This window comes from Chiloscyllium punctatum, chromosome 7, assembly GCF_047496795.1.
Source record: "Chiloscyllium punctatum isolate Juve2018m chromosome 7, sChiPun1.3, whole genome shotgun sequence".
In the NCBI taxonomy this organism is placed as follows: Eukaryota; Metazoa; Chordata; class Chondrichthyes; order Orectolobiformes; family Hemiscylliidae; genus Chiloscyllium; species Chiloscyllium punctatum.
The window spans coordinates 99135493-99150935 of NC_092745.1; the positions used below are offsets into that span (position 1 = coordinate 99135493).

Consider the following 15443-nt stretch of genomic DNA (forward strand, 5'->3'; position numbering starts at 1 on the left):
TGAATAGGAAGGGTTTAAGAGGAATATAGGCCAAGGGCTGGCAAATGGGACTAGATTAGTTTAGGGTATCTGGTTGACATGGATGAGTTGGACCAAAGGGGTTTTTTTTCCATGCTCTACATCTCTATGACTCAATGTGTCAAGGCAAGATTCAAGAAATCTTGCATGAACTGGTGATTGCTTGAATAGGAATAAAATCTGTCACGTGCCTGAATCCTGCTTGCCTCCTGAGTCTTTGTCCTGGGTTAGGGGTTACACATCTACAAATGTGAAAAGGATTGGGAAGAATCACAAAAGGCTCTCAGTGGAGACGCACAATTGGGCAAATACTGGAAGTCATGCTTAAAGAAAACATTACATTGGATTAGTTAGAGATTGCTCCAGAATGAGTGCCAAGGTCCAGATACATGTGACAGGAGGATTTTATTTTAGTCACATAGATACAATAGAAATCCAAATGGAGAACTCAGCTGTCAATAGTGCAAACGGTGAGCATGAGGACTGAACAGTGACTAACTGAGAAACATTATTAGTAGTCCAGGAAATGCATGTTGGAAAGAGTGAGGATGTTACAGATCAGATGAGAAATGCTGAATTTGGGAGTCAGGAGCAAGCTTACAGAATGAGAAGCAGGCTGCAAAATAAAAATAGCATCGGGGTAGATGGAGAGAACCCAAAACTGGCTGAATGGAATTTTGTCCAGAAATCAGAATTTAGGCTTTAAAAATAATTTGAAGGGAAGCATGAATTGGTGTTGAGGAGGTACTCTTCCATAAGTAATCAAAATAGAAGAGTCAGGATGCGAGGATAAATTAATAAAGAGAAAGGGAACGCTAACCATTTAGATTTCACAGAAAGACATTGATCCCAGCTGTGTTAAAATGTACACTTCCACTTTGTACAGGTCCCTCCTGCCCTTGAACAGATGGCCATGCAGCAAGAATCTAAAGCCTTCCCTCTAGACATGCATTCACTGGTCTTATCTTATTATTCCTGTACTCGTCAGTGTGGAGCAGTGGACACAAAATGGAAATAAATGGCCACCTTACTTTTACATTTTTGCAGGGCTAGAGACAATAAGAAGCACAGAGGACTTCAAAAGGAAATGACCCACACAGAGGCTCATAGGAGCTAAATTTTACATAAATGGAACAATATTTTCAGTTAGAATTTCCTCACTTTTTAACCTCCCACTTTTTCCAATTGCCTGATTGTATGAGCTGAAAAAAATTAATCTGCCCTACAGTTCCATCTATTGCTGAGAGTCCACACTGTAAACAGGGTGACCCTTACAACCACGGAATGGTTTTCTGTGGTTTATCACAGCCTGAGTATATTATAGGGAACGCTCCAGCACCAGGCAGGAAGCTGCCAGGAAAGGACATTTCCCATTTAAATGAATAGGTTCACTCCTATCTGTGGCTTCAGGCTTCTGCAGTAGGTCCTGGAACGTAACCCCCGCGGGTACTTGGGGGGGGGGCGCTATGTATATAGCTACAACCCAAAGGAATCATCTTGATCCGGGCGATAAATAAAGTGGGCACAAGTCAATTGAAAGCCAATTTTAAATCTCTCCCAATTTTATTTACAATAGCATCAATGTCAGTCCACACTTCGCAAAAAAATGCTTTAAGTGCATTTTGGATAGAATCAAATGTACATCTGCTTCCTAAAAAAGCTCTCACCATTAAAATGACTTAGTTAATGCAAAGAAAGCAAACATCTTTGGGATCTACTTTATTTTTATTTTATTTAGCACACATCTTAAAGTAAAAATGAGGTAGCACAGTGGAAGTAAACTATCAAAACAGTGGGAACTTTAGCATTTATTCTTTAATCGATTTAGGTCAACCCAAATTAATCCAAACTTCAAAATGGAGGCCAGCTCGCTGGAACATTTAGGCTGGATTCACTGTTCAGGCACTGCCAGCCAAACTGTCTACTCGGGCTCTTCTCACTCTGTGCATGTTCCTGGGCTTTTCACCCGAAGGTGGCGATGGAATGAGAACACGACCATCCTGTTTAGGTATTGAAGATAATACCTCAACAGAGTTTCTCAAATTTGATGACAAAGTCCTCTTACTTTCTGTGGTGCAATGATTATCTGTTCGGATGGAGGAAGAAACTGACTGCCCCCAAACAGCGAAGTTATTAGGAGATTCTGAATACGCCAATGACTTCTGAACATCAGCTTGTAAAAGTAGCGATCCTTCAATGCAAGTTCTATCAGGTGTAGACTCAATTTCTCGCTTATCAAATGGTCCTGACACATCACCCATTAGATGTAGTTGAACTTTACTCTGGCCTTTCATGTTAGACTGAGGATGAGCAGCACATGTATTTTCTGATGTAGGACAGCTTGCTGAAGCTCGCTCATCGTGGTAACTAGGCAATGATAAGTCCACTGCCCTAAAAGATGTCCTGTGTGAGGATGTTGCAAGGGCTTTTAAGTTCCCAGTTCCATTGGAACTGGATTCACCTTTAGTCGAAATACTGTGTTTTTTTATTTTCTGTTCTAGATCAGCTTCTGACAGGTCAGCTGCCAATATGGAGTATTGAGTTTCTTCTGATGTCTTGGCTGCTGTGTTGCTCCACCTCGATATGTTTCTACATCAAACAAAAAAAATGCTTTATGTGGAATGTGATGGTACATTAAACTCTGCTATAATAACACTCGAGGCGGTCTTTCTTTCATGTAAGTAGTGCAAGACATAGGAGAGTAATAGTAGTAGCCATGTTCAGGACAATATTCTGGTACAGTGCACCAAAGTTCTGCAAAAGCTCTGCAGGCTGATAACTCAGTTTCACAGCTGCAACTGCTCACTTACTAAGTTACTGATCTCAGTTATACCATCATGCTGAGACAGAAAGCAGAGGCCAGCCTTATCCTTCCTATGAAAGGAAACAAAATGAAAGGATAATCATTCTGGAGAGTTATTCTCATGTACCTCCTAACAGCCAGTTACACCATAATCTCCAGAGATTCCCACCATCCTAGATGCCAATGAATTCCATTCACCTTATCTCACATCAAGAAAGGCTGAAGGCAATAGATGCAAAAAAAACCTACAGACACTGATAATATTTCAGCAGCAGTACTGAAGATTAAAACAACCCATGCCCCTGTCAAACTGTTCCAGTACAGCTACAAACACTGGTGTCGACCTGACAATATGGCAAATGAACTGGATGTGTTCTATTCACATAAACAGGAAAACCTAATTAACTGTATCATCAGTTTACTTGTAACCATCAGCAACATGACAGAAGGTGCTATCAAACAATCCTCCTCACTCAATTAACTACTCAACAACACTGAATCATATAAACACCAACTCTCAGTGAAAAGAAGAGGGTTATGGGTCTGTGGGGAGATTAGTGATAAGGAAGTGTGAGATTATGAAAGGATTTGAAAACTAAGAAGGAATTTAAATATCGAGATGTTGCTTGGCCAGTTCAGTGTGGATGAGTTAACACAGGGGTGGTAAGCAAACAGATGGGAATCACAGGCACAGGCAGCAAAGATTAGATAGCTACAGTTTTATGGATGGTACAACGTGGGAGCTAACCATCAGTGCACTGGAATAATAAAGTCCAGTGGTAACAAAAGCATGAGGGTTTTAAGCAGCATATAGATTGAGTCTGATGTGGAAAATGTTGATGCTCCAAAGATGAAAATGGGTGGTCTTAACAATGGTGCTGATACATGATCCAAATCTCTTTTCGGGATCAGGTACGAGACGAAGATTATGAATAGTTAGGTTCAGGCTCAGACAGTTGCCAGGAGTCAGGAGGTAGTGAAAGTGTTTATGGACAAAGTCGAACACAATTGCTTGTGTCTTTGCAATATTTAATTGGAAGTCATTTCTGCTGAACCAGCTGTCAGACATGCAACATGATAATTTAGCAACACTGGATGAGTATAAGGAGTGGTGTGACAGAGCTGATAGTGTGTACATGAAAAAAACAAATGCTGTGTTTTCAAAGGATGTCACTGAGGGGCAGTTTGTAAATGTCAAACATAGAACTTTGGGAAACATCAGCATGGAATTGGAAGGTATTGGTGTGTTCAAGGAGTTTGGAAAGGAAAACGGCATTGGAACCGAATTTGAGGTTTACAGGACAGTTGGAGCAAGAGGTATTTTTGAGGAGCTGGGCGACGTTAGCAAAATTAAATGTGAGACAGTACCCGAGGATCAACAACTACTAATAATATCAGCTCACACAGGGATCAGGAAAAGTAAAGGAACAAGGAGTGGATTACATGGACATGATTAATTCATAAATACATGAGAGAAGTTTGAAGAGAAGCTAGGGTAAGATACAAGTTCGATATTAGGACAGGAGGCAACCTTAGAGGCAGTTTGTCCTGATGGGATAGTGGAAGAGAGGAAAGTAGAAGAGACACCTGATATGTATATCTAAATCTTAATGTGAAAGAGATCTCTGAGGTCCTGGCAAGGCCACAATGTGGCACCAAGAGAACTGGAGTATTGGTACCTGCTCTAATATTTCCTCAGAATATTGAAGTGGTTCCAATTTGATAGCCCCTGCCACAACAGCTTGGTCATTGTGGGGGGTACAGGCAAAAGATGCTATTGTCTGCCCCTTATTGTGTTTGAGAAGGTGGCAGTCAGCTTTCTTTAACCACTGTAGTCCATGTGATTTAAGTACATTTGGTGTTATGACGGAGGATGTACCAGCACAGTGATAATGACGCAACAATAATGTGGCTCTGAGTCAGGATAGTATGTGTGGTTTAGAATGGATCTTGCAGATAGTGATGTACTCCATCTACAGCCCTTTTCAAGGTGATAAAAATTGTAGACTTAAACATGTTGTTGAAAGAACCTTGTCAGGTTGCTGCAGTGCACCGTGTAAATGGTACACACTGCCACTGTGCAACACTGCTGGAGAGAATGAATGTGTAGGTGCTCGATGAATTAGAACATTGAATAGTACAGTACAGTACAGGCCCTTCGGCATTCGATGTTGTGCTGACCTTTGATCATACTCTAAAATCAAACTAACCTACATACACTTCAGTTGTACGATCTTCCATGCGCCTATCCAAGAATCGCTTAAATATCCCTAATGTATCTGACTGTACTACCACTGCTGGCAGTGCATTCCAAGCATCCACCACTCTCTGTGTAAAGAACCAATCTCTAGCATCTCCCCTAAAACCTTTCTCCAATCACCTTAAAATTATGCCCCCTCGTGATAACCATTTCCACTCTGGAGAAAAGTCTCTGGCTTATCCACTCCATCTACGCCTCATCATCTTGTACACCTTCATCAAGTCACCTTTTATCCTTCTTTGCTCCAATGAGAAAAGCCCTAGCTCCCTCAAGCTTGCTTCATAAGACATGCCCTCCAATCCACATCATTCTGGTAAATCTCCACTGCATCATTTCAAAAACTTCCACATCCTTCCTATAATGAGGTGATCGGAACTGAACACAATATTCCAAATGTGGTTCAACCAGGGCTTTACAGAGCTGCAACATAACCTTGCGGCTCAAACAAAATCCCACTGCCAATGAAAGCCAACACACCATATGCCTTCTTAACAACTATCAACTTGGGTGGTAACTTTGAGGGGTCTATGGACATGAATCTCAAGATCCCAGTGTTCCTCCACAATCCAGCCTTAAACTCTGTATTCTGCATTCAAATTCGACCTTTCAAAATGAATCACTTCACGCTTTTCCAGGTTGAACTCCATCTGCCACTTGCCAGCCCAGCTCTGCATCCTGTCAATGTCCCGTTCCAAACTATAAGAGCCCTACACACCATCCACCGCTCCACCAACCTTCGTGTCATTGGCAAACTTACTAACCCACCCTTTCAATTCTTCATCCAAGTCATTTATAAAAATCACAAATAGCAGAAGTCCTAGAACCGATCCCTGTGGAACAGCACTGGTCACCAAGCTCCAGGCTGAATACTTTCCATCTACGACCACCCTCTGTCTTCTATGGACCAGCCAATTCTGTATCCAGACAGCCAGATTTCTCTGTATCCCATGCCTCCTTACTTTCTGAACGAACCTACCATGGGGAACCTGATTAAATATCTTGCTAAAAATCTATGGACATCACATCTACTGCTCTACCTTCATCAATATGTTTTGTCACATCCTCAAAGAATTCAATAAGGCTTGAGGCAAGACTGTCTCTCACAAAGCCATTCTGACTCTCTCTAATCAACCTATATAGTTTTCCAAGTAATCATAAATCCTGACCAATAATTTGCCCACCACAAATGTAAGACAATTGATCTGTAGTTCCCAGGATTATCCCTAATCTCTTTCTAGAAACAGGGAATGACAATTGCCACCCTCCAATCATCTGGCACTACTCCAGTGGGCAGTGAGGGCACAAATGTCATTGCCATTCGCGCACTAATCTTTCCCCTCACTTCCTTCGGCATATTCTGTCTGGACCAGGGGACTTATCTATCCCTAGGTTTCTCAAAATTTTCAGCACTTAACATCAACCTGTTTGAGCATCTCAGTATGTTTCATGCTGTCCTCACAAAATGTCAAGGTCCCTCTCAGTCGTGAATATTGAAGCAAAGTATTCAATAAGGACCTCTCCTACCTTCTCCGACTCTAGGCATAAGTTCCCTCCATTATCCTTGACCGACCCTATCCTCACTCTGGCCACCTTCTTGCTTCTCACCTGAGTGTAGAATGCCTTTGAGTTTTTCTTCATCTGAACTGCTAAAAATTTTTCTCATGCCCCTTCTAGCTCTAAGTCCATTCTTCAGTTCTTTCCTGCTACCTCGTAACCCTCCAGAGCCCGGTGTGATCTTTGCCTCCTCAACCTTAAGTAAGCTTCCTTCTTCCTCTTGCTGAGATATTCCGCATCCCTTGTCATGCACCGTTCTTTCAATCTACCAACCCCTCCTTGCCTCAGTGGGACAAACCTGTCCAGCACTATCAGCAAATGCTCCCTAAACAGCCTTCACAATCAACTGTGCTGCTTTGTCCTGGATGATGCTGGTCTTACTGAGAATTGTTGGAGTTGCATTCATCCAAATGAGTGGAAAGTATTCCATCACACTCCTGTCTTGTACATGGTAATCTCTGACAAATACACAACTTTCTGGCCACTTGCTGTAACTTCACTCAAGGGGACTAAATGTCAATTGTTTTCTAGCACTGAAAAAGTGCCTTGGGACCTTCTATTAATTTGCTGCTGCTCAATGACATTGTCAGCAGGCCGCAGTGTAAGCTGCTGCTTCTTCCTGCAGTTGAGCCTAATGTTGAGACAAGCGGCAAAGATTTCCACAAAGCAAGTCAATGGTAAAGCACAAGCTGAAATGCACCCAAGGAGTGTTTTCAGTGCAAGGACAGATACTTGCTTTTTTGAGTGATTTATCACGTTTTCAAACTTTTGCGACACTCTGTCACAAACTTCAGAATCCTGTCATCACATTTATAACAGGCTTTAGAAGTCTTCTTGGGACTGCCCTTCAGTTAACAGCACACAGTTCTCCTCTCCACCACCACCCTACTCTCCCTCCCTCCCCATTTCCAATATCCCCTCAGCTTTTGCTGTTAATGTGAAAGAAAAGTCTAGGCCTTTATTTTAAAGGCAATACTGAAAAGCAAGTTGTCATTGTCATTACCATTTACCCTATTCCCACAATTCAGGAGCAGAATCAGTCCTGTTTACTGCATTTTTAATAGCAGAGCAACTCTAAAATATTTTGTGAATTATATTTTTTCCTTGTGGTACAATTTGATTGACCAAGTCAAATTGCCAATGGGACTCATAACATCGTTTCATTTTTGTGCATGTTCTGAAAAATCATGATATTCACTAGACTTTTGCCATTAAAGTTTGGCAATAAAGCAGACTGAGGGGGAGGAGTTTGGGGAGTCTATCCTTGCGATTATAGGAAGACGGCAATCAACCTGTTTCAGCATTCTAGCAGATTACAGCTGACTTGCAACTTAACTTCACTTTCCCCATCTTGATACCTTATCCTTACAAAAATCTATCAACCTTAAGTTTGAAAATGTCAGTTGTTCCAGCATCTATTTACAAGAATAGGTTTTTGCTACCCTTTCTGTGTGAATAAATATTTCCTGATTTCACTCCAAAATGGCAGAGGTCTACTCTCAAGATAATAATAATGTTTTGTTACGATTCCTTTGGTTACAAAAGGAAATTGTTTACTTACATTCACCCTATTAAATCCTTCATTGTTTGTAACATCTCAATTAGGTTAGGACAATGAAAATCAAATTCATGCATCCTGCTCTCAATTTCTCTCCTTAAGGCCCATTAGCCCTCCCCCGCCCAAGTTCCTAACACATTGCTCCAGATGGAGTCTTACTAAGGCCACATGCAACTGAATATAAGTTCATCTTTGAATTTCAATCTTTATGATTAAAATCAACACTGCAATAGTACTTTGATTACATTTTGTTTCATGCATGAGTGTTTCAATAATTGGGTGAAGAAACAATTTTTTGTTTTATTCCCCTACAGATCCAGATTTCTCAGAAGCAATTACCGATTTTTCTAAATTAGATCTAAAGTGAAAGTCCTCATATGCCTACATTGAATTCCAGCTGTTACACTTTTTGTGTACTGGATCAGTCTCCTATGTCCTTTTGCAACTACTTGATTTTATCTACAGAACATCCTGTTCCTAACTTAGCACCATCCATAAACTCAGATGTAGAATTTTGACCACTAAATCTGAAGTATCCACTTCTGTTCTCCCCCAGCACTCCACCTTCCCTACGCCACCTCCCTCACTGTTGCATAAATGCTGTCCCCTCCACACTTCACTTCAGCTCTGAAGAGTCATCCAGACTCAAATCGTTAGCTTGCTTTCTCTCCATGGATGCTCTCTGTCCCACTGATCTCCAGCACTTTTTGTTTCACCATAAGACATAGCAGCAGGAATTAGGCCATTCAGCCCATCAAATCTGCTCTGCCATACAATCATGGCTGATTAGTTTCTCAACTCCATTCTTACACTTTATCCCTGTAACCCCTTTACAATCAAGAACCTATCTATCTCAGTCTTAAAATATACTCAATGACCTGGCCCCCACAGCCTTCTGTGGCAGTGACTTCCATATATTCACCACTTGCTAGCTGAAGAGGTTTCATCTTATCTCTATTCTAAAAGGTCTTCCCTTTAGTCTAACGCTATGCCCTCAGGTCCTAGTCTCTCCTACCAATGGAAACATCTTCCCAACAGCCACTCTGTCCAGGCCATTGAATATTCTGTAAGTTTCAATTAGATCCCCCTTCATCGTTCTGAACTCCGTCAAGTATAGACCCAGAGTTCTCAAAATTTCCTCATTTGTTAAGCTGTTCATTCCTGGGACCATTCTCGTGAACCTCCTCTGAACACGCTCCAGGACTAGTACATCCTCCCTAAGAAATGTGGCCCAAAACTGTGCACAACACTCGAAATGTGGCCTGATCAGAACGTTATAGATCCTCAAAAGTACATCCCTGCTTTTATATTCAAGTCCTCTCGAAATAAATGCAATCATTGCACTTGCCTTCCTATCTACTGACTCAACTTGCAAGTTTACCTTGAGAAAATCATGGACTAGAATTCCCAAGTCTCTTGCACTTCAGACTTCTGAATTTTCTCCCCATTTAGAAAATAGTCTCTATTCTTTCTACCCAGGTGCATGACCTCACACTATCCCACTTTTGGTCCATATTCATTTATCTAGCTTTAAAAATAGCAAGAAGTTAAACTGAGGCTCCATTACAGATCCCTGGACCTCACCACTTATCATATTCTGCTAGAGAATGAACCCTTTAATCCTTACTCTTCCTTTCTCTTGTCTTCTAACCAATCATGTACCCATCACATGTTTGGCCTATACTCTTTGCAATCTATCTTCGCTAATTATCTTTTGCACAAATCCTCATCAATAGTTTCTGGCCACCTGTGTAGACAACATCCACGACACTATGCTAACCACCAAGCTAATAACATGCTTAAAAACGAGAAGCCTGGACAAAACAGCCCAATTACCACCCCACCCACACTTTCAACATTAAGTCCCTTCACAACTGACGGCAAGTGTCAGTAGTATGTATCATTTACAAAATGCACAGCAGTAACTCACCAAAGCTCCTCCGACATCATTTCAAAAACCTGCAACCTCTATCATTTAAAAGAGCATGGCAGCAGATGCATGGGAACACAACCACTTTCATTTCACCTCAAGTCACATACCACCGTGACTTGGAACTATTTCATGGTTCTTCACTGCCAATGGGCCCAATTTCCTGGACCTCTCTCTCTCTAACAGCACAATGTGTCCTGAAAACTCAACAGCTGCCGCAGTTCAAGAAAACAATTTACCTTCACCTTATCCAGGGCAATTAGGATGGGTAATTACAATCTAAGTGCATAATTTTAATTGCAGTTTATTTTTTAATTTGAATTTTGAACGAGGACATGTAAATATTGGTTTGTGAATGTGGAAGAGTTTAATAATTTGTTTGCATTAGGCGAGTTTAATGAGTAGATAAGAGGAGAATGATATATTTGTTAGTTTAGGGATCCTTAAATTGATTTAATAATCTGCTGAACAGATCCCTCAAACAAGCAAAGTACTTTAGGTGTAAAATACCAGAGCCTCCCTGCTCACCTATGATCTGAGGAGGAAGAAACTGCTCTGAATACATGTTACCTGCAGGATCTTTTTGAGGACCTGCACCCAGGTGGTTTGTGAACCTGTAATAGACTTTGTATTGATGGTGCCTGCTGCAGGTCACGTTCCAGAATTTTCCGTTCATCTTTCAACTCTAAGGATGAAAACAAAAGCTTTTAAGACTATTTACTATAGCCTTTCAAACAAGTGGGCATGAGTTACAAAACGGAAAGGATGAGAACTTAGCAGATGAGGGAAATAAAATGTTTACTGTTTATCCCAAACAGAATATGCATTCAGTTTAAACACAGTATTAGGCGAGTAGAGAATTGTGTTTGGAACATATCAGACAATGATTAAATGATTTTTGAATTTATGAGGGAGAATAATCTCCCATTACAATAAATGACTTTGAATTGAAGCCATCAACATTCTTTAGCAACTCGTTACAAATTTTAATAAAATAGGGTTTAAAAAAGGGCATAGATAGATGAAACTGGGGCTTCTTCTGGCATATATAAAGCAAACCGCGAGTTAAATCAGCTGATTTTTTGTTTTACTAATTCTTCGCTTCTTCAACGTTCAAACTTCTCATATTTGTATAGTTTTCAGCGTGTGAAGTCAAAAAGGAGAACCATCAGCCATTGAATAACACTCTACTTTGATTTAGCATTCTTTCTAATACTACAAGGCTCTTACCTGAAACTGTTATAGTTGCAAGCTTGTAAAGGGGTTAATAATTTTAAAGATCCACAAACATAGCTAAAAATATTCACACTTTATAAATGTTTAGAAGGGAGGTTGAAAAGGGAGAGGAGAATATGATTTTAATGTTATTCTTAAACATACAGTTTGCTGAATATCCTCACCAATTCATTGTACATTAATATTTGCACATAAACCTTTGTTTCCATTATATTGAACATTTAAAGTGGTTGACAAACCAATGTGGGGGCAGCACGGTGTCTGAGTAGTTAGCACTGCTGCCTCTCAGTGCCAGGGACCCGGTTCAATTCCAGCCTTGGTGACTGTCTGTGTGGAGTTTGCACATTCTCCCGTGTCTGCGTGGGTTTCTGCCGGGTGCTCCGGTTTCCTCCCACAATCCAAAGATGTGCAGGTCGGGTAAATTGACCATGCTAAATTGCCAATTGTGTTAGGTACATTAGTCAGGGGTAAATATGGGGGTTTGGATCTGGGTGGGTTACTCTTCGGAGGGTTGGTGTGGACTTGTTGGGCCGAATGGCCCGTTTTCCATACTTTTGGGAATCTAATCAACTTATGAGATAGTGAGGACTGCGGATGCTGGAGAGTCAGAGTGGGTAGATGAGGCCCTGGAAAAAGCAAAGTAGGTCAGGCAGCATCTGAGCAGCAGGGAAGTCAATGTTTCGGACAGAACCGTTCATCAATCTGATGAAGGGTCCTGTCCGAAAGATCAACTCTCCTGTTCCTCAGATGCTGCCTGACCTGCTGTGCTTTTCCAGCGATAGCCTACTTATAATCTATTGTCCTGCCTTTTTCCTCCATAACCCTCTATTCCCTTACTGATTTAAAAATCAGTCTATCTCAACCTTGAATATAGATATCAATCAGACCATGATGGCCCTCTGCAGTAAAGAATTCCACAGATTCATCACCCAGAGAGAAATGAAAATCCTCTAATCTGACTTGAATGGATAACTCTTTATTCTGAGATAATGCGTTCTGGTTTCAGACTCTCCGAAAAGGGGAAAGCCTCTCCACATTTACACTGGCAAGAACCCGAATAATCGTAGTGCTTCAGTAAGGTCTCCGTTAGTTCTCCTAAACTCTGAGTACATTCCTGATGAAGGGCTTTTGCCCCTTGGATGCTGCCCAACCTGCTCTACTTTTCCAGCACTCCACTCTTGACTCTTGAGTATAAACCCGACCTACTCGGATGACACGGTGACTCAGTGGTTAGCACTGTTGCCTCACAGCACCAGGAACCCAGATTCGATTCCCGCCTCGGGCAACTGTCTGTGTGGAGTTTGCACATTCTCCCCGTGTCTGCATGGGTTGCCTCCCACAGTCCAAAGATGTGCAGGTCAGGTGAATTGGCCATGCTAAATGCTCGTAGTGTTAGGTAAAGGGGTAAATGTAGGGGAATGGGTGGGTTGTGCTTCGGCGGGTCGGTGTGGACTTGTTGGGCCGAAGAGCCTGTTTCCACATTGGAAGTAATCTAACCTAATGAGTCAGGGGGAAATGGATCTGGATGGGTTACTCTTTGGAGGGCCGGTGTGGACTTGTTGGGCCGAAGAGCCTATTTCCACACTGTAGGGAATCTAAACTCTAATCTACTCAACTCTCCTCAAATAAAAATCTTCCATACCCAAGCATCAACCAAGTGAACCTTAGTATATCTTTTCTTATATACAGAACCAGAACTCTTTACGGTATTCCAGCCATGGTCTAATTTGTACATTCCCTTTGGAATAAAGGCCAACATTTCATTTGCCTTGCCTATTACCTACTGTATTTGGAGGCTAGTCTTTTGTGAATCATGTATGAGGACATCAAAATCCCTCTGTGCTGCAACTTTCTGCAATCTTTCCCTTAATATAATAATTAAACAACATTCAGGTCTTCTTTTCTTCCTGCCAAAAAGTGTGTAATCTCACATTTTTTTATTATTTCCCATCGGCCAAGATTTTGCCCACTCCCCTCTGTAGACTCCTTGTGTCATTCTCACTACTTGCCTTCTCATCTATGTTTGTGTTATCCATAAATTTGTTCTGAGGAAGGATCACTGGACCCAAAACATTAACTCTGATTTCTCCTCAGAGATGCTATAAGACCTGCTGAGCTTTTCCAGCAATTTCTTTTTGTGGATCCATGTCACTAACATATGTCATAAATAACTAACTCCAGCACTGATGCTCATGTCATTCCACTGGTTACAGGTGGCCATCCTCAAAACACCCCTTTTATCCCAAATGTCTTCCATAAGTTAGCCAATGCTCTATCCATGCTAATATACTACTCCCAACACCATGTGCTCTTATCAACTTTCCTTATGTGTAGTACCTTATGTAATGCTTTTTAGAAATCTATCCTACCTGCTGAGAGAACTACTCGCCTGAGCACATTATAGGTTGCTAAATGCTTTGCTATTAGTCCTTGATAACATTTTCCCGAAAACAGATGTCAAGCTAAGCGGCTTATAGTTACCCCTCTTGTCTCCCTCCCTTTTGAATGAGGATATTACATTGGCAATCCTCTGATCCACATGGACCTTTCCAGTAGACAAGGATTCTTGGGTGATTACAACCAGCGCATTGACAATTACTGTAGATACGGCCTTTATCATAGGCTGCAACCCATTAGGTCCATGGGTCTTATCAGCCTTTAACCCCAGTAATACTTTAATGATAAAGGTAGTATTTATCCTCTTGCGCCTCCCCTCTTCACCTCAAACAAACACTGCTAACCTCTTCATTATTTAGTAAGTTTGGAATGCCATTCTATCATTTACGCTGGAGACTTACACAAAATATTTGTTTAACTCCTCCACCATTTCCTGGATTGCCATTACTAGTTCCTCAGGCTCATTTGCTAAGGGCCAAATGTTCACTGATGCCTCTCTCCCTTTTTAGACATTTCAAGCAGCTTATACTGTTCATTTTTATTTTACTAGCCAGTTTAACCTCAGTTTATTATTTTCCTGCTCATGTTATTTTGGCCATCTTTTGCTGACATTTAAAACTTACCCTTTCCTCCAAATGACCACTGATCTTTGACACGTTATGTGATTTTATTGATACTGTCCATAACATCCTTTATTAATCATAGTTGGTTTATCCTCTTCCTAGAACACTCCTTCCTCACTAGGATGTTGCTGAGTCATGAATGTTCTTTTTAAAAACGTCTGTCAATGTACATTAACAGTCTTTTTTGTTTTAAAACTAAACTCCTTTCTCAGTTTACTCCAGCTGACCCCACCTTAATTACATTAGTAAGCATGATATAGAACTCAAAACACACATAATAAAAATATACCTGCAATTGATGGAATTGTACTTTGCATCATTGAATTCAAGCTGCAATTATGTTCTTCTTCTATGCATTCCTACAAAAGGAAGACAGTCATATATTATCATTCCTTAACAAAGGCACTGGTTCTCCAATTCACGCTCTGCAAAAAGCTAGGGAGCAGTTCTAGCTTGGTGAAGCCAGTGGTCAGTTGTGCTTGAAACTAAGTACTACAGTGAAGGCACCAGAATCCAGAGGAGGATAGACTCAAGAAAGGAAATTGAACAACCAGAATAGGAGCAGGCAATGAGGCAATGCACAACAAAGCAGCACTTGGGATGCAGTTTCAAGACCACACTGGCAAAAGTGAGCAACTGGAACCCTTTTAAACTTTAAAGAATTAAAGTTACATGAGAGTTGATTACCCACCATGACATAATATTAGGAGGGTGGAGGGGGTATGGAGGTGATAGTGAAGAGTTACCAAGAAGCCTATGAGATCTGAATTGATTAAATTTGCTACTTGGTCCGTGCTGTGGTTTGTTCAGTCAATATCAATCACCAATATTTGCTACTATAATCTGGGATGCTAGAATAAGTTGCATATGTATCGAATTACTATTCTAATGCTGCATAATGAAGTTTACTGCTGTTTGTTAAAACAGTGGAGGGTGGCTATAATCTCTTAGTAAGTCTTCTACATCTCTCACTTTGTCAAAATTGTTCCTTTGCTAGATTATAACATTATTTGGAAGTCTGGTCAGAGATCATAGCAGGACTAACACTGTTAGATTGCCATATA

At 41.0% G+C, this 15443-nt stretch overlaps 1 protein-coding gene across 4 annotated transcripts in view; it reads right to left on the reverse strand.

Annotated features, from left to right (window-relative positions):
* Positions 1-1724: 1724 nt before the first annotated feature.
* ccdc24 (coiled-coil domain containing 24) overlaps positions 1725-15443 on the reverse strand; it is a 94667-nt gene continuing 80948 nt past the window's right edge. For all 4 annotated transcript variants that reach the window (XM_072574420.1, XM_072574423.1, XM_072574421.1 and 1 more), the window contains 3 exons: positions 14669-14738; positions 10694-10808; positions 1725-2607 (listed from right to left, as the gene is read on the reverse strand). In XM_072574420.1, coding sequence (XP_072430521.1) covers positions 1917-2607; positions 10694-10808; positions 14669-14738 — 876 coding nt within the window. In that variant the 3' untranslated portion in view covers positions 1725-1916. The remainder of the gene's footprint in view (positions 2608-10693; positions 10809-14668; positions 14739-15443) is intronic.